At 42.4% G+C, this 18,871-nt stretch overlaps 1 protein-coding gene across 1 annotated transcript; it reads left to right on the plus strand.

Moving 5' to 3' along the window:
* Window positions 1–229: 229 nt before the first annotated feature.
* LOC109922868 (intercellular adhesion molecule 2) lies at window positions 230–18,826 on the plus strand. Its single transcript, XM_048617893.1, has 4 exons — window positions 230–622; window positions 10,224–10,487; window positions 15,499–15,813; window positions 18,146–18,826. Exons 1-4 carry the CDS (start codon window positions 556–558, stop codon window positions 18,454–18,456), a joined length of 957 nt encoding a protein of 318 aa, XP_048473850.1. The 5' UTR covers window positions 230–555; the 3' UTR covers window positions 18,457–18,826.
* Window positions 18,827–18,871: the final 45 nt, after the last annotated feature.

Below are 18,871 nucleotides of genomic sequence, written 5' to 3' on the forward strand. Positions count from 1 at the left end.
AATGTTTTAATACATTTGTTACAGCTCAGACACATCTGTAAGATGTCCTGTCTGCCAAAGTAACGCACATTGCAGCATTTGTGAAATGAGAACTGAGAGGGTGTGTAAGAACCCAGATATGATTCTGCCAAACTTGCGGCTCCTGGAATATCTGATACCAGCACACATCTGAGCAGGATCCGCTAAGTGACACGGTTTTCCGCAGAATTGTAATGCCAGAGCTAAATACCTTGGAGTTATGGTCGAGACAGTTTTAATGATTATCCGCTTCCAGAGAAATAGGTTGACGTCAGGAATCCTGACGTGAGTTTACCAAACTTGCTCCCTGTGGAAAAAAAAGGAGGAAACGCTATTAGAAAGTAGATGAAAACACATCAAAACAAAGCAATGTGTTGGTGGATAAAAGGCGAAGCTGCCGTGTTGCCCCTATCGCATTAATTGCTCCAGGCTGCTACACACAGAACACACACACACGAGGCAGCTCCGGTTGTGACAACTTCAACAGTGTCCCCCACCAGATTTCTCCCAGAACTGGCTGCTCGGGACCACTTAGTGATGGATTTCAAACTGTCTCCGCGCTGTGCAGCAGGATCTCTTTTAATCCTTGTTTTCACTGGGGCAGGTAATATTTCTCTCTCTCTCTGTGTTTACTGAGGGTACAGCCGGGCAGCGGTGCCCGCTCCGACTCTGGGGGACCTGTCTGTGTGTCTCTGTCACAGGGGTGTGTTGGAGCTGGATAGATCCCGGGGGGAGATGGAAGGCTTCCCCTCCACCTCACCCCTCCACCCCCATCCATCTTCCCTGTGTGTCCCAGGCAGAGCCTGTGCACCCAGGTGGGTAGGATTGGCACTGAGAGAAATGGGCACTTTAATGATTGGGCATTGGGAGTTAACAGGGAACCTAGCTTTTCGTTGACGATCTGTGTGCATTGCCATATCTAACAGAGAATGGTACTTAAAGGAGCTCACACAGAGGGCAGTTCGACTTTCAAATACAGCTGCAGCCAAATGGATCTTCAATACACTAGCACAAGCCTGATGGGCAGAATGGCCTCCTTCTTTGCTGTGTGATAAGTGGCATTTGATTTTCTTAAAGTTAGAGGCAATATGTTGTTTCAGTTCTGTGCAGTAACTGTTGTATTAGGATATCAGAGGGTCATTTGGAACAGGGAGCTAGAGATGTGAGGCATGTCATTTAGTAAACTGCCCAGCAGCGGGTCTGGGTTAGTAAACGATGAAATGTTTGTGCTGCTGCTTTTAGGGCAGGTTTGAGTTTAATTCCGAAGAGTTGAGGGTAGAGTTCAGGAGAACGGTTTACTCCTAGCGGAAGAACACCGTTTTCAGGTCAGGAGAACCGATCACCCGAACAGAAATGTTTTTACTTTGTGAAGCTTCCAAGCCGATAGGTCTTCAAGTTGTTAAAATTGACAAGAGGTGTACGCCATTAGAATTGAAATACCTTCATGTCGGCATAGTCAGAGTGAAGTGGTAAAACGATCCCAGTAATCCAGAAGGAGAACTCGGAATATCAATTAAGTAAGAAATGGAAGAGTTGAGATAGAAATGATATTTCTCTGAGATTGAGTACCTTATAGAGGATTTTCTGCGTGGATTTCCTCCGGTTTCCTCCCACAGTCCAAAGACGCGCAGGTTAGGTGGATTGGCCATGGGAAATTGCCCGTAGTGTTCAGGGGTGTGTAGATTAGGTGGGTTATAGGGGACGGGTCTGGGTGGGATGTCTGAGGGTCGGTGTGGACTTGTTGGGCCGAAGGGCCTGTTCCACACTGTGTAGGGATTCTATGAAATTCTGTGAAAAACTCGGCTGAAACTTTGTTTTGCTGTCTACCTTACGATCTTTTTAAACTGCCATAGGCATAACTGTTTCATTCTTCTTTTGTGTAGTAAATTTGGCTCAAAGTGTTTGATTGGGATGCTTGGATACTTTGAAGATTTTGAGTATCACACCACATTGATCCAGCTGCAAATCTATTGATGCATGAGATCATGCCAGCATTGACATGAATCAAAGTTTTTAGCAAATTTGCTGCATGAAATGCTAATAGAACATGAAGTTTAATAAGGAATCTTTGCTGTTGGCAACATTCAACACAGCTTTTGTTCATTGCATGTTCGGGTGTCTGCCTGTCTGCAGAGAGGTCTCTTCCTCTACACTGGGGAGACAAAATGCCGCCTGGTTGATTGTTTTGCATTCTGGTGGCAATAATTACCCTGAGATTCCAGTTACCTACCACTTAGCACATTGCTTTATTCCCTGGCCAATATTTCTCTTTGCAGCAGTGCTTCCGCGAGGTTCAACACAAGCTGGAAGAACAGCACTTCAGTTTTTGCTTGGGGACTCTGAAGCCTTCAGGACTCAATATTGAATTCAGTAATTTTAGGGCATGAGCACCTCACTCCATGCCCTTACCACACCTCCACACTCTAGGCCCTATCATCAACATGGGCTGGTTTCACGACAGCCAACCCATTGTCACCCACTAATGGTCCCCATTAGCAGCTTTCATTTCTTTCCAGTTCACTGTTAGCCATTCCTTTGTCTGCCGAACTACTGTTCTCAGTCTCTGGACACGATCTCCACCAATTGTTCACTCCACTCCACCCCACCCACTCCCATCCCTACTTCAGCATATTTACCAACCCTTTCCTAGCTACAATCAGTTCTGAAGAAGGGTCACTGGACACACAAGAAAATGGAAGAGCAGAGGAGTGTAGCGGCCATTACTAAGGCTAGGAAAGCTGAAAGGTCTGAAGGAGATAGCTGAGGAGATTGTAGATGCACTGGTGCTGATCTTTCAGGAATCACTGGAGTTAGGGAGGGTCCCAGAGAACTGGAAAATAGCTAATGTAACATCCCTTTTTAAGAAGGGAGGGTGATAGAAGACAGGAAATTGTAGGTGGGTTGGCCTGATCTCGGTCGTTGGTAAGAGTTCAGATTCCCGTATTAAGGATGAGATTACGAAAGTACCTGGAAGTATGTGGTAAAACTGGGTTGAGCCAGCACGGCCTTGTTGAGGAGAGGTTATGTCTGATGAACATTTTAGAATTCTTTGAGGAGGTAACAAGCAACTTAGACAAGAGAGGGTCCAGTGGACATGATTTATTTGGATTTCCAGAAGGCCTTTGACAAGGTGCTGGTAAATAAGATGAGCCCATGGTGTTAGGGGTAAAGTATTGGCATGGATATAGGACTGGCTGACTGGCAAAAGGAAGACAATGCAGATAAAGGGGTCTTTGTCAGGTTGGCAGCCAGAGTTCCACGGGGTTCACTGTTCATGTTAGACATTAATGATCTGAATAAAGGAACCAAGGGTGTGTTGCTATGTTTGCAGGTAACACAAAGCTAGGTAGAGGGACAGGTAGTGTAGAGGAAGCAGGAGGCTGTAAAAGGACTTGAACAGGCTGGGAGACTGGGGAAAGAAGTGGCAGATGGAATACAATGTGGGAAAGTGTCAGGTTATGCATTTTGATAAGGAGGACTTTGGATTCATACTCGATGGAGTTTAGAAAGATGGGGGGGATGTCTTTGAAACTTACATAATACTGAAAGGCCTAGATAGAGTGGACATGGAGAAGCTGTTTCCATTAATGGGAGAAACTAGGACCTGAGGCACTGGCCTCGGGGTGAAGGGATGACCCTTTAGAACTGAGATGAGGAGTTTCTTCAGCCAGAGAGTGGTGACTCTGTGAAACACATTGCCACAGAAGGCTGTGGAGGCCAAGGCATTGAGTATATATAAGACAGAGATAGATAGATCCTTGATTGGTAAGGGGATTAAATGATATAGGAAGAAGACAGGACAATGGGGTTGAGAAACATATCAGTAATGATCCTTTATTCATTTATGGAATGAGGGCATTGGTTTTGGGCAGCATTTATTACCTATCCCGAATTGCCCAGAGGGCAGTTAAAAGTCAACCACATTGCTGTGGGTCTGGAGTAATATGTGATCCAGACCAGGTAAGGATGGCAGTTTCCTTCCCTAAAGAACATTAGTGAACAGATGGGTTTTCCCAACAATCAGCAATGGATTCATGGTCATCATTAGATTCTTAGTTCCAGATATTTATTGGATTCAAATTCCACCATCTGCCGTGGTGAGAATCGAATCCAGAACATCATCTTAGTCTCCTGATTAACAGTCCAGTGATAATACCATTAGGCGATTGCCTCCCCTAATTGAACAGTAGAGCAGTCTCAATCAGCCACATGGCCAAAATTTACTATGTCTTATGAAAACATTGACCCTGCTTTGTCTCCATAGATGCTACCAGACCTGCTGACTTTCTTCAGAAATTTCTGTTTTTTTCCAGCAGTTCTTTGTTTTTTGATTAGTATTTATGTGACTTGTTCAATTTCTGGTCAATGTTAACCACAGGATGTTGAAATTGGGGGAAATCAGTGAAGGTAATACCATTGCATGTCAAAGGATAATGGATTGATTTTCTCTTGTTGGAGATGGCCATTGTCTGGCACTTGTATGGTGTGAATGATACTTACTACTTGTCAGCCCCAGCCCAAAAACCTTGCTGCTTTTGGAAATGGGCTGCTACAGTATCTGAAGGGGCATGAATGGTGCTGAACATTGTGCGATCATCGGCGAACATTCCCACGTCTGACCTTATGATGGAGGGAAGGTCATTGATGAAGCAGCTGAAGATGGTTGGGCCTAGGACACTATCCTGAGGAACTCCTGCAGAGATGTCTTGGAGCTGAGACGATTGACCTCCAAGAACTGCAACCACTTTCCTGTGTATCAGCTGTGTCTCCAACCAGCAGGGAGTTTGCCCCCTCATACCCATTGATTCCAGTTTTGCCAGGGCTCCTTGATGCCACACTCGGTCGAATGCAGCCTTGATATCAAGGACTGTCACTCTCACCTCACCTCTGGAATTCAGCTCTTTTGTCCATGTTGGAACCAAGGCTGTAATGAGGTCAGAAGCTGAGTGGCCCTGGCGAAACACAAATTGAGTGCTGAGCAGATGCTGCTTGATCATATTGCTGACGACGCCCTCATCAGTTTGCTAACAATCTGAAAGAGCGGTCACTGGTCAGGTTGGATTTGTCCTGCTTTTTTGTGTACAGGACTCATTTGGGCAATTCTCCACATTGTCGGGTAGATATCAGTGCTGTCGCTAACCAGCAACAATTTGGCAAGGTGTGCAGCAAGTTTTGGTGCTCAGATCTTTAGTACCATTGCCAGAATATTATCATGGCCTTAGCATTTACAGTACTTCCAACCATTTCTTGTTATTATTGGAGTGAATCTAATTGGCTGAACACTGGCATCTGTGTTGCTGGGGACCTCAGGAGGAGGCTGAGATAGATCAGCCAATCAGCAGGGAAGGTAATGGCTCCGTTGTCGTTTTGCTGAACTGTTAATTCAGAGACCCAGGTAATGCTCTGAGAACCTGTGTTTGAATCCTGCTATGGCAGATGGTGCAATTTGAATTCAATAAAAAAAATCTGAGGTTAAGAGTGTAATGATGACCATAAATCCATTGCCAATTGTGGAAAAACCCATCTGGTTCACTCATGTTCTTTAAGGAAGGAAACTGCCATCCTTACCTGGTCCAGTCTACATGTGACTCCAGACCTACAGCAACATGGTTGACTCTTAACTGCCCCCTGGGCAATTAGGGATGGGCATTAACTCTAAACTGGCCTTGCAAACAAGCAAATGTTTGGTCTGTTCTTTTCCTTTTACCACAGTCCATTTTCAGCTCACAATTCTCAGTTCACAGCTCCAAACCAAAATTGATAACAGAAAAAAACAATGAAAAATCAATGAGGGTTCACACACAGGGTAGATGTAGATAAGATGTTACCTCTAGTGGGGGAGTCATGAACTGGGGTCACCGTTTAAAGATAAGGGGAATGCCATTTAAGGCTGAGATAAAGAGAAATGTTTTTACCCAGAGGGTTATAAATCTTTGGAATTCTCTATCCAAGAGGGTTGTGGATGTTCAATCTTTGTATTTGCTACCTTCCAGGAGATTTCTAAATACAAGTGGCTAACGGGTCATATGGGAATGGGGTGGGTAAAAGGCACTGAAGTATTTGATCAGCCATGATTTTCCTGAATGACAGGGCAAACTCTAAGGCTGAATAGCCTACTCCTGATTCCATGTTCCTCCAAAAGTGTGTCTTTGACCCATAGAACGTGGGTGTGGAGAATCAATAATGGGAAATAAAGAGATGGCAGATGATTAAAAAAAAGTATTTTACACCAGTCTTCGCAATAGAGTCTACAATTAATACTCAGAAACAGCTAAAAATGAAGAAACGGAATGGAGAGTGAAACAGAGAAGTGATACTGAGTAAATAGTTGGAGCTACGGCTGACAGCTACCCAAGTCCTGATGGACTTCATCCCAGGGTCTTAAAATATGTAGCAAGTGAGATCGTTGGTTTTTTTTGTTTTAATTTTTGAAAACTGCCTTGATTCAGGGAAGATCCCATTAGATTGGAATACTGCAAACGTAACTCCTTTATTCAAAAAGGGAGGAAAATGGAAAGCAGGCAACAACATGACAGTTAGTTTAACATCTGTCACAGGGAAAATATTGGAAGGTATTATTAAAGAAGCCATGAGTATATTAGATAATATCAAGGTAATCAGCCAACATGGTTTAGGAACATGGAGCTGTGAGCAGCCTGAGCACTGCACCCTGGGAAGTGTATATTGGCCTTGGGGAGAGTACAATGTAGGTTCTAGAATGATCCCTGGACTACAGGGATAAGTTATGAATGTTTTGATTTGATTTATTATTGTCCCATGTCCCTAGTACAGTGAAAAGTTTTGTTTTGCATGCAGTACAAGCAGATCATACCATACAAAGATCATTGAGTAATAGAACAGAGCGAGGAATGCAATGTTACGGCTGCAGAGAAGGTATGTAACAAGTGAGATCAACATTAGATTTAAAATTGGAAAGATTCATTCAGAAGTCTAATAACAGCAGGGAAGAAACAGTTCTTGAACCTGTTGGTGTTTGTGTTTAAGCCTTTGTATCTTTCCAAGGCAGTGAGAAGTGTAGATGGAGTCAATGGATGGAAGGTTAGCTTCTGTGATGAACTGGGCTGTGTTCACAACTCTTTACAGTTTCTTATGGCCCTGGGCAGAGCAGTTGCTGTACCAAGCTGTGAAGCAGCCGGACAGTATGCTTTCCATGGTGCATCTATAAAAATTGGTGAGGGTCCTTATGGACATGCTGAATTTCCTAAACCTCCCGAGGAAGTAGAGTTGTTTTTGTACACTGTTGCATCAATGTGGGAGGTCCAGGACAGAGTGTTGGTTATTGTCACTCCGAGGAACTCAGTGCTCCCCACCCTCTCCACCTCAGCTCCATTGATGTAGACAGGGGTGTGCCCTGCTCCTTGCTTCCTGAAGTTGATGATCAGCTTATTAATTTTGCTGATGTAGAGGGAGAGGTTGTTATCTTTACACCACATTATCAAGCACTCTATCTCTCCCCTGTAGTCTGTCTCATCATTGTTTGATATCTGGACTATAGTGGTGATGTTGTCATCGAACTTGCAGATGGAATTTGGACAAAATTTGGCCACACTGTTGAGTGTGTATGGGGAGTACAGTAAGGGGCTGAGTACACATCCTTGCAGGGTGATGGAGTCGTGGATTGTTGTGGAGGAGTAGCTATTGCCTATTTTCACTGATTATGGTCTGTGGGTATGGGTTGCAGAGGGCAGAGCTGAGGCCTAGGTCTTGGAGTTTGGAGGTGAGTTTGTTTGGGATTATAGTGTTGAAGGTGGAGCTGTAGTCAATAAGTAGAAACCTGATGTAGGTATCTTTATTATCTAGATGATCCAGGGTTGAGTGCAGGGCTAGGGAGATGGCATCTGCTATGCACTGGTAGGCAAATTGCAAGCAATCAAGGCAGGCTGGGAGGCAAGGGTCGATATGAAGCACTTTGTAATCATGGAGGACAGAGCCATCAGGTGATAGTCATTGAGGCACGTTGCATGTGTTCTCTTTGGTACCGGGATGAAGAGACACTTTACAAATTAGGAACAAATTCAGAAATTGCTGGAGAAACTCAGCAGGTCTGGCAGCATCTGTGGAGAGAAAGCAGAGTAAACATTTCGAGTGCAGTGACCCTCCTTCACTGGCTGGAGAAAAAGGATCATACAGCAGCATGCACTAACAAGCCTCATTTCAGCAATCCCTGTGAACAAGAACCATTGGAGTGCTTTCCCATCGTTTCCTTCGACCATAATACTCCGTGTTTCTCCCTTTCCGTCTGTATGGGGAGTTTATTTTGAGGTTTAAAGGTGTAACTGGTAGATTTATGTATCAACAGTTATTAATTGTTTATCAGAAGTTTATAAGAATGTTTTTATTTATAATAAATAGTAATGATTGCTAGGTACAGAAATGCAGCCTGGGACTAAAAGACGGGTAAATCCAGGAAATAATACAGTGTGGAGCTGGAGGAACACAGCAGGCCAGGCAGCATCAGAGGAACAGGAAAGCTGACGTTTTGGGTGGAGACCCTTCTTCAGAAATGGGGAGGCGGGGAATGGAGCTCAGAAATAAACAGAGAGGGGTGGCTGGGATGGGGAAAGTAGGTGGGATGGTGATAGCTGAGTGCAGGTAGGGAGTGGTGGGGATTGGTCAGTGAGGGGAGTGGGGCAAATAGGTGGGAGAGAAGATGGACAGGTTGTGTCAGGTCAAGGAGGTGGGGATGGGAGGGAGAGTTAGCCATGGGATGAGGCCGGGGGTGGGGAGATTTTGAAACTGGTAAAGCCCACGTTTAGGCCAATGGGCTGTAGGTTCCCGAGGCAGAATATGAGGCGCTGCTCCTCCAGTTTCTGGGTGGCATCATTGTGACGCTGGAGGAGGCCCAGGATGGACATGTCACCCAGGGAGTGGGATGGGGGTTAAAATGATTCACAATCGGAAGGTGTTGTCATCTGTCACTTACGGAGCGTAGATGATCTACAAAGTGGTCTCCGAGCCTCCGCTTGGTCTCACCGATGTAGAGGAGGCCACATCAGGAGCAGCGAATGCAGTAGACCACATTAGCGGATGTGCAGGTGAACCTCTGTCTTCCTTCTACACTCTTCCTTCCCTACCTGCACTGACCTATCACCATCCCACCTACCTTTCCCAGCCCCACCCCTCCTCTCTCTATTTATTTCTGAACTCCCTTGCCCCTCCCCCATTTCTGAAGAAGGGTCCCGACCCAAAACGTCAGCTTTCCTGCTCCTCTGATGCTGCCTGGCCTGCTGTGTTCATCCAGCTCTACACCTTGTTATCTCTGACTCCAGCATCTGCAGTTCTTACTATCTCCGAGGTAAATCCAGGAACTTTACATACTTTAAAAAAAACTTACCATTTGTGGCAGATCCAGGAATAATGGGGCTTGATTTCGAGCATATTGCCCCAGACAAGATTAAAAAAAAGAAGCGTATCTAAATGGTGAGAGATTTACAGAACTGTGAGATGCATCCTAGTTCATGAATTTTAAAAGGTTCATATGAGGGTACAGAAAGTAATTGGGTAAACTAATAGAATGTTGTCATTTATTGCAAGGGAACTTGAATACAAAAGTAGGAAGCTTATGCTTCCGTTCTAGAGGGCACTGGCTTCTATAGTACAGGGAACAGGATTGGTCCCCTTATTTAAGAAAGGATGTCAATGTGTTTGAAACAATTCACAGAACATTGATCAGACTAAAATCAGGAATGAGCAAATGTGGAACTGGCTGGGCTTGAATCTCCTGGGATTTGGAAGAGTAAGAGGTACTTTAACTGAAACATATAAATTCCTGAGGTGCCTTGATAGTGTGAATATGAGGAAGACCTTCACGCTTATTGAAGAACCTAGAACTAGCAGTGACTGTTTAGAAATCAAGCGTCACCCATTTTAAAGAGAGGGATGAGGGAAATGTTTTTCTTTTACAGTGTCATGAATCTTTTGCATTTCTGTTCATGAACAGTGTTTGAATGTGTTTAAGGTAGAGCTGGATAGATTCTTGGTAAGGAAGGGAGTGAAAGGTTATTGTGAATAGGCAGGAATGTGAAGTGATGAGGTCAGCCATGAACTTATTGAGGAGCCCCAATGGCCTACTCCTGCTCATTTTTCATTTATTCAACTGTAAACCCGTGCAGACATTTATTCAGAATTGTCTATATTCTTAATGAATTCTAAATCATGATATTTACTGTGATATGTACCCACAGTGGAAAAAATGACTGAATTGGAGATACAGATCAATGCAAACCCCCCGGCTGTGGCGTTTGGAGACTCTTTGGTGGTGAACTGCAGTACACCATGTGCAGCACCTCACATAGTAATTGAAGGATCAAGAAATAATCCAAAAATAGAAAGTGATCAGTGGGTCTGGATTAATTTCACAAGTATCCAGTCGTGGTCTTTCTCAGTAATATGTTACATAGAATGCTCATCACAGCATGACAGAATATCAGAACAGATAACTGTATACGGTAAGTAAAAGCTTTTATATTAAGAAATAAAATACAATGATGATATAATTTAAATGTTTAAGGCTGTGCAGAAAGTGCTTGGCTAAAGGAATCTGAATGTGTTTATAATCTGCAATGACATCCAAAACCACTTTACACACAAAGTGAGGAAATGAGCTCAGTTGGAATTATGGAGCATGGACAAATACAGAGGAATGGTAAGGACAAATGATAGAGGGATGGTAAGGACAAATATGGAGGAATGGTGAGGACAAATGATAGAGGGATGGTAACGACAAATACAGAGGAATGGTAAAGACAAATGATAGCCAAATGTAGAATGAGGTAACTGACAGGTTCCTGAAGTTGGGCAAAGGGCAGATGTCCTCACATGACCAGAGGTCACAGTCATTTCAGTTTTTTAGCATCATAGACAATGATGTGTCAAGAGATCACTCTACTGTACGTTTTAGTTTTTTGTCATATTGTTGGAGCAGACAATGAAGTTGGTAATTGTCTCAGCACATATCAAAACATTCCGAAAAGACCTCTTGGAAAAGGAAAGGTCACATCATTGATTCGCTGCTGGCAGATGGCAGAAAATATGAAGCCATTGTGGCTGGACAATGGTAAGAACTAGGTACACAGCCAACAGTATTAGCACGGACAGAAAAAAACAAGCAAACTGTGTGCTCTGCTGCTAGCGCAAAGCTATCCTACATTACAAGATCTGTGTGGTACTAGAGGGCACTGGTCCCTCATATCCAGAAATGTAGCTCCAAGCATACAGGCTAAGTAGGAAAAGAACAGACAGAAAACAAGCACAGCAATACAGCAATGGCAGCAAGAGGTGCACAAGAAGCCTGTGTACACATTTATTGCCCGTCCGTAGTTGCCCTGGAGAAGGTGGTGGTGAGCTGTCTTGTTGAACCGCTGCAGTCCACCTGCTGTGGGTAGAGCCACAGTACCCTTAGGGAGGGAATTCCAGAATTTTGATCCAGCAACAGTGAAGGAATAGCAATATATTTCCAAGTCTGGATGGTGAGTGGCTTGGAGGGCAACTTTCAGGTGTGGTGTTAGAATAGAACATCTTTCAATCAATGAATGAACAGGCTTCCCACATTGTAAATGCAACACACTGTGGGACCAAAACAACTCACTAGAAGTTTTTGCCACAAACAACGTTTTCCCAGGCAAAGCTGGCAAACACCACTGCAAATCAAGACTGACACGAGAGTGGGTGTGATATCCCATCAGTCTGAATTCTGAAGGACATGGATCAGGATCATTGAAATTCAATAGCTCAACTGATAACTACTAAATTAACTGTGTATATTGGTTTACCCACTCATTGCACTGACACATTGTCAACACAATGCAGCTACGGCAATTTGGCATAGAGACCACAAATATTTTAGCTGGTTGAGCCAATAATGGCAGAACCATCAGCCTGTCTGGATCTTGACTTTATGCCTTTCCCTGAGATCATTGAGGTACCCAGGGCAGCAGAAGAGACCAAGACTCACATTGGGTCATTCCAGAGGAAGTTTTAAAGGCGATGTTGGGCTGCATGTTACAGATGTGTAGTGTTCACATACTAAGAAGCTTAAATGTGAGCTGGATGGCCTGGAATGCAATAGGATTACCAATCATTTAGATTGCCACATAGACACTTTGGACATGCTGAGCTGGTTGGCAAACTCAGTCCAAGATGCAGACTTTCCAGTGGATCTACAAACAGACACTTCTTGAGCAACTTGTCCACCTCAATATCCATGCACTGTGTAAGGCAGCGGACAGTTATCATTGAAGTATGCCCTGACAGGATACAAAGGTATCACTCTCAGGCACCTTTGATCTTACTAAGGAGATTGATATCTCAAATGTGTTACTTTTGAAGGAAAGTAAGGACTTAACCCTGAAACTTCCCACCAGCGACATATTACCACAACTATGCCAAGGACACTTGTGCATAGAATGGACAAGATGACCAACATGTAATACAGTCTATTGGCCCAGGATTAATAGTGACAGTGACTAGTTAGTGAGAATGTCTAAGAATTACCAGAGCCACCAGTCACAGCAATGTACAGGACTTCTACACTCATCTGTTCCTTGCTCCAAAATTGCCATGGATCCACTTACCAGGAATAGAGAAGATTTTATCTTAATTGTCGATTGTTCTTCAGAATTTCCAGTTGTCAGACAAGTAAAGGACACTTCAGTTGGTCCATGGCAGATACATTGAGGGCCATATTCAGTGTGTGCTGTGCACCTGAAGAAATTCTTCTCAACAACGGGATGCAGTATAGGGGCAGATCTTTCAGGGATCTCAATGTAACATTGTGTATGAACTATGTGATATCCTCATTACATTACCCCAGATCTGACAGTTTTGCTGAGTGAATGGTCCATCCTGACCAGTAGGAAAATGAATCAAGATTTTGGTGTTGCCATGTTATATCTCAGAGCTACACCACTGAATATGGAGTTACCAACACCAGAGAGTTCACGCTCGGAAACCAAGTGAGAAAGATGCTTCCCAAGAACTAGGAAGGACAAAGATAGTAATGAAAATAAAGTATTGCAAATGTTGGAAATCTCAAATGAGCATAGAAAATGCTGTAGAAACCCAATAGGTCTGGCCGCATCTGTGGAGAGAGAAACAGAGTTGACATTTTGAGTTACCATGAAGGAAGTGCATGACCAGTCTGCATTACATACTGGAACTATTTACGTAGCACTAACAGTCTGAGTCACATACCCTGCAAGGGGAACATAGTTACATGCAGAGATATTCAGAATGCACTGTTAGCCTAGGTCTAATGAAGTCACAATACCCAACAAAACAACACTGGGCAGGAACAGAAACCATTTAAGGGAAGGCACCAATTATTCACAATAGACATGAATCAGCACAACCAGGCGATGACAATGTGACTGAACAGCAGATATACCAATCATCATGCTGACTAAACAGCCAAAGTGAAATCCACAGCTCAAGGAGGTAACACTGTCACAAGACCTATTGGTCAGTGCATTGAGTGTAGGAGTTGGGAGGTCATGTTGCGGCTGTACAGGACATTGGTTCGGCCACTTCAGGAATACTGTGTGCAATTCTGGTCTCCCTGCTATAGGAAGGATGTTGTGAAACTTGAAAGAGTTCAGAAAAGATTTACAAGGATGTTGCCAGGTTGGAGGGTTTGAGTTATAGGGAGAGGCTGAATAGGCTGCGGCTATTTTCCCTTAAGTATCAGAGGCTGAGGGGTGATCTTTTAGAGGTTTATAAAATCATGAAGGGCATGGATAGAGTGAATAGACGAAGTCTTTTCCCCAAGATAAGGGAGTCCAAAACTAGAGGCCATAGGTTTAAGTTGAGAGGAGAATGATTTAAAAGAGACCCAAGGGACAACTTTTTCACGCAGAGGGTGGTGCTTGTAGGAAATGAGCTGCCAGAGGAAGTGGTGGGGGCTGGTACAATTATAACATTTAAAAGTTATCTGGATGGGTATATGAGAAAGAAGGATTTAGAGGGATATGGGCCAAATGCTGGCAAATGGGACTAGTTTATTCTAGGATATCTGGTTGGCATGGACAAGTTGGACCGAAGGGTCTGTTTCCGCGCTTTACAGCTCTGTGACTCTATAAGAGTTGGAAGAGTGCACACACCACCAGCACTACGCTACACCAACAATATGTAAACTGTTAGACTTCTTTAATATAGATTTTACAACTTTTACCTCTGTACTTGTGCATTTTGTAATCACTACCTTTGTATAGCTAATTTTTCTACTATTCAACATTTCTATGTTTTCACCTTTAATGCATTTGATTTAACTTTTGGGAAAAGCATGGGAATGGTGTAGTATGGATGTATGAGCAGTGTTCCCTACACAGATGGATCAGGGGTAAGGACATCATCACTGTCCAGTATCACTGCAGCACCCAAGGGTAAGGATGTGGCTAGAGATTATTCTATACTGGATGTCCTAGTTTAATTCTAAATAACCTCAAAAGAGATCTTCAGGTAAACAGAATTGATCAGGTTTTGTAGCTCATTTGTATCCAATATAGATTGTGTAAACAGTCACTCACTCACTCATTGTTGCAATGTAAAGGATCCATGACTGTATGATTTGCTTATGAGACACAACACAGATCATCCCAGGAACTGGTACAATCTGACAATATTGAGCATTCAGACAAAGTTGTGGCAGGATGCAGCCATGGTAAGATGCTTCTTAAATAAAGTCAATATTTTCCTTACCTGAACAGATTCTTTAGCAGCACAATAAACACATTGTCATCTTATTTCAGTGGTGGAAAATTTCAGCGAGTCATACAGTCCTTAAGCCCATTGAGTTTGCACAGACCTATTGACAGTCATCCCACTTTCCAGCACTTGGCCCATAGCCTTGAATGTTGTGACATTTTAAGGGCTGGTCCTCATACTTTTTAAAGGTAGTGAGATTTCCTTCCCTCCCGTTCAGGTCAATAAACAATATCCTTCAAATTTGAGTTTAACCATGTGAACAACATACAGTAATGTCCGGATCCTCTGTAAAATGCCAATTTTTATTGTTAGTTGTTTCAGTGAGCATCAGTTGGAAATCTTTTAATTGATAGGTACTTTTAATAATGCTAATGATATCGGTAATGATTTCAGTTTTATAATCAGAGTATCAGTTTGAGCACTGTGCAAACTGAGAAGTCTCCAAATCAAGTCAATGTACCGATTCATAATGAGGAATAATGAATGGCAAAGTATAAATGTGATTGACTCAAATGTTTTGATTGGCACACCATTGTATAACATTGGGTGAGGGTGAATAATTGGGAAGGGCAGGATTTCATGGTGCTCAGCTACATTATTTCCCACTGAGGTTATCATGAAAGACTCTCCTTTTCAACCTCTCCCATCACCTGCGGTGTGATGATCCTCTGGTTAAAACAGCACCAGCCTCTCTCTCTAATGAGGTCCTATGGTCCTCTATTTCTGTGAATCCTGTTAACTGTGATTCTCCTTTAACAGATCGAGAGATAAACATTACATTGCTCCCTGAAGTGCTGGAGGTTAACAGAAGATATAGTCTGGAGTGCATTGGACCAAGAGTCTATCCAAACAACAAACTCATTCTCACATGGATGAGAGGGAGTGAGATTGTTCAGAGAAGTTCTACAGAAGAACCAGGTCTTCCGGATGAAGATAACAGGTTGAGAAATGTCTTCAATTTCACCGCAAGTCTGTCAGATGATGGACAGGAGTACACCTGCTTGGCTGAAGTGGACTTGGGCTCTAACACCACAATGTCAATTACAAACTCCTCTGTCACTCTGCAAACCTACTGTAAGTTCCAATTGCACAGGGTTTGTGGATTTGTCTCAATGTTGTAAATACAGCAATAAGGGGCTTGTATCATTAAAGTTTAGGATCACACTGAAATCTCCTGTTTTGAAAGAAGATGCTGATATTTTAAAACTAAAAACACTGGATATACAGGTCTGAAAAGCAGATCAGAAATTTCATGGACCTGAAATATTAACTGTGTTTTACTCTCCTGAAATTCTTCAGTTGCTGAGTATTTCAAATATTTACATTTTTTAAAAACTTTTAAATTTCAGGACCTGCAATATCTTGATTTTTTTAATAGGAAAGAAAAATCACTTTCAATTCAGGGGGAGAAGTGTTAGATCTCATATTTTCCAATGAGAGTCCGAGTCCGGTGGGATGTATCAGGTAACCTTTATTGCAGCTTTGTTTTTCAGTATAGCTTCATTTCTCAGAGTAATAAGGCACACAAAAAGCTTCTGAATGTCATAACTTATACACTTCAAGCTCAGAGTGCACACATCTGGTTGCCCCCATCCTTTGTTTACGATTGGTCAGCAATGCTGAGTTATCCCTTTGTAAACGGCTCTCTGATACAATGTCTTAAATCAGCAATTTCAATGTATTTCCAATTAAGCTAATCATAATGACAAAGAGATGAACAGGCTTGTGGTCCACCCCTGGTCCTTCATGATGTTTTCCAGACTTTTATCTCCCTTCTTGAGGCTTTTCACAATGAATACTGTATTCAAGTAACATTTGTCAGCTTCACCATGTTAACTGCTAATTAATTGGATACTTGCCAATTACTGCAGGACCTTTTAAATTCCTCATTACAGGAAATACAAACAAATATTGATTTTTGATCAGTTCCAACAAAGGCATGTGGTTACACCTAATGTTAGAATTCTTTAGCTAACGAGTTGTGTCTTAATGTGTTCATTCAATCCACACTCCAATGTCTGCTAATCTCTGTATCTATGATTCATTTTTCCCTGTAATGATAAGGAGGTCTGCTTTTACTGCCTGAAATTGGTTTAAATCTTTTCCTCTAATTCCTCTAAACTATAGATCAACCTATAGGTTGATCCATAACTATTTTGGAATGTATATTTATGATTATGTGAAGGAGCCTAAGTAAAACCTTTTGTTTCAGAGACAGTAGAAACTGCAGATGCTGGAGAATCTGAGATAACAAGGTGTAGAGCTGGATGAACACAGCAGGCCAAGCAGCATCAGAGGAGCAGGAAAGCTGACGTTTTGGGCCTAGACATTTCTTCAGAAAGTCTTATAAAGCAACAAATGACAATTAAGAATGTTCTTAACAGAACAATGAATATGTTGTAAGCAAAAACAAAGACTATACACAAGAAAATACTTGCAAACAGTCAGCAGCAGAAACCCAACCAAAAATACATCAAAATACTTTCTTTTTAATTCAGTTGGAGACATGGGTGTCGCTGGCTGGCCAGCATTTATTGCCCATCCCTGGTTGCCCTTGAGAAACTGCCTTCTTGAACCGCTGCAGTCCATTTGTATGGGTTGACCCATGATGCACTTAGGGAGGGAATACCAGGTTTTTGACCCAGTGACACTGAAGGAATAGCGAGATATTTCGAAGTCAGGATGATGAATGGTTTGGAGGGGAAGTTGAAGGTGATGGTGTTCCCATGTGTCTGCTTTCTGAAAAACACTTTCTGCCGCCATGTTCTTTTCTCATCACAGGAACACTGGGAAATCCATCTCGGAAAACCATTCAAAATAATACAGTTCATGATATATGATGGCCTCCTATGTAATTGAAATATCTCTGATAAAGTTCCTAAGTCCATCTTTTACAGACTTATCCAATTCTTCAGCCACAGCCGCACTTCCTCACACAACAATCCCTCTTGCAATAGACTCACCATAAGTAATCCACAGACAGTTCAATTTAGCTATATCATTGTCAGTGTCCTTCAGGATAACTTTTGTGTATGTCAGAGATTTCAGATGTCTATTCAAGGTCCTCTTTGTTAAATAAATTCAAGCCTTCCTTGGGGAAAATTATAAACAAGTAGAGCAACAGTTTGCTGCATTGGTGGGATCATTGTGGAGTTTTGCAGGTTAACAGGATCCAGATTGAAATCCCACATTCCAGGTGGCCCAAACCTCTGCAGCAAACTCTCATTAGAAAGAAGCAGAGAGTCAGTTCTGGGCAATTTTGCACAATGGCAGAAACCTGGGCACAGAATTATTTCACACATCGCACACGTTCAAAGCATTTAAATTAAATCAAGATATTATTGCTTTTTAACAAAATTAACTGAAAGTGGCTTTTCTCCTAATTTCAAATCGTTTTCTTTTACAGATAAACCAATAATTACAGCTCTATTAGCAAATAACAAAAGTATCACCGAGTCTCCAGTCTATTTCAGCCAAGGTGACACTATTATATTACAATGTGACAGCCAAGGAAATCCACAGCCAACAGTGAAATGGGAAAAGCCCAAACAAAGCAATATTGTGATTAATCCTCCAGGAGTCCTCCGTATTTCTGATGCTACAATCAAAAATACTGGAGTATATAAATGTTCAGCTGTTAATCAACTTGGAGCTGAAGAGAAGATCATGGACGTCAGAATCCAAAGTGAGTCAATAATCTCAAAGATAATTCATTAAATTATTTAACTTCACTGTAAAACCCATGGTGTAAATCTCTACTTCAGAGAAAAAAAACCTGACGTTTTGGCCTCTCTAACACCAGAGATGAAAGATCAGACAAAACCTTTTCTCAGGTCACTTTTGTTTCATTCCAACTACCAACATATTCAAAAGTTCATCCTCTCACAACTCCACTTACACAGTAGGGAAGAAAAAGTCCATGTACTGCTAGGAAGAAATGAATAGTTGCAGGCCTTTGTGGGAACGTTTGGAAAAGTGGCTGGAAGCTTGATCATAGAGAGGACTTTCGTAGACAGACTGAGAGATTTCAGGAAGTGAGAGAAAGTGAAAGAATTCCTAACCAAGTACAAACAGACCACGATATTACTAAGTGAGAAAGCACTGAAACAGGAGCAGCAATTAGTTATGTACA

Source organism: Rhincodon typus, chromosome 38, assembly GCF_021869965.1.
Source record: "Rhincodon typus isolate 14 chromosome 38, sRhiTyp1.1, whole genome shotgun sequence".
In the NCBI taxonomy this organism is placed as follows: domain Eukaryota; kingdom Metazoa; phylum Chordata; class Chondrichthyes; order Orectolobiformes; family Rhincodontidae; genus Rhincodon; species Rhincodon typus.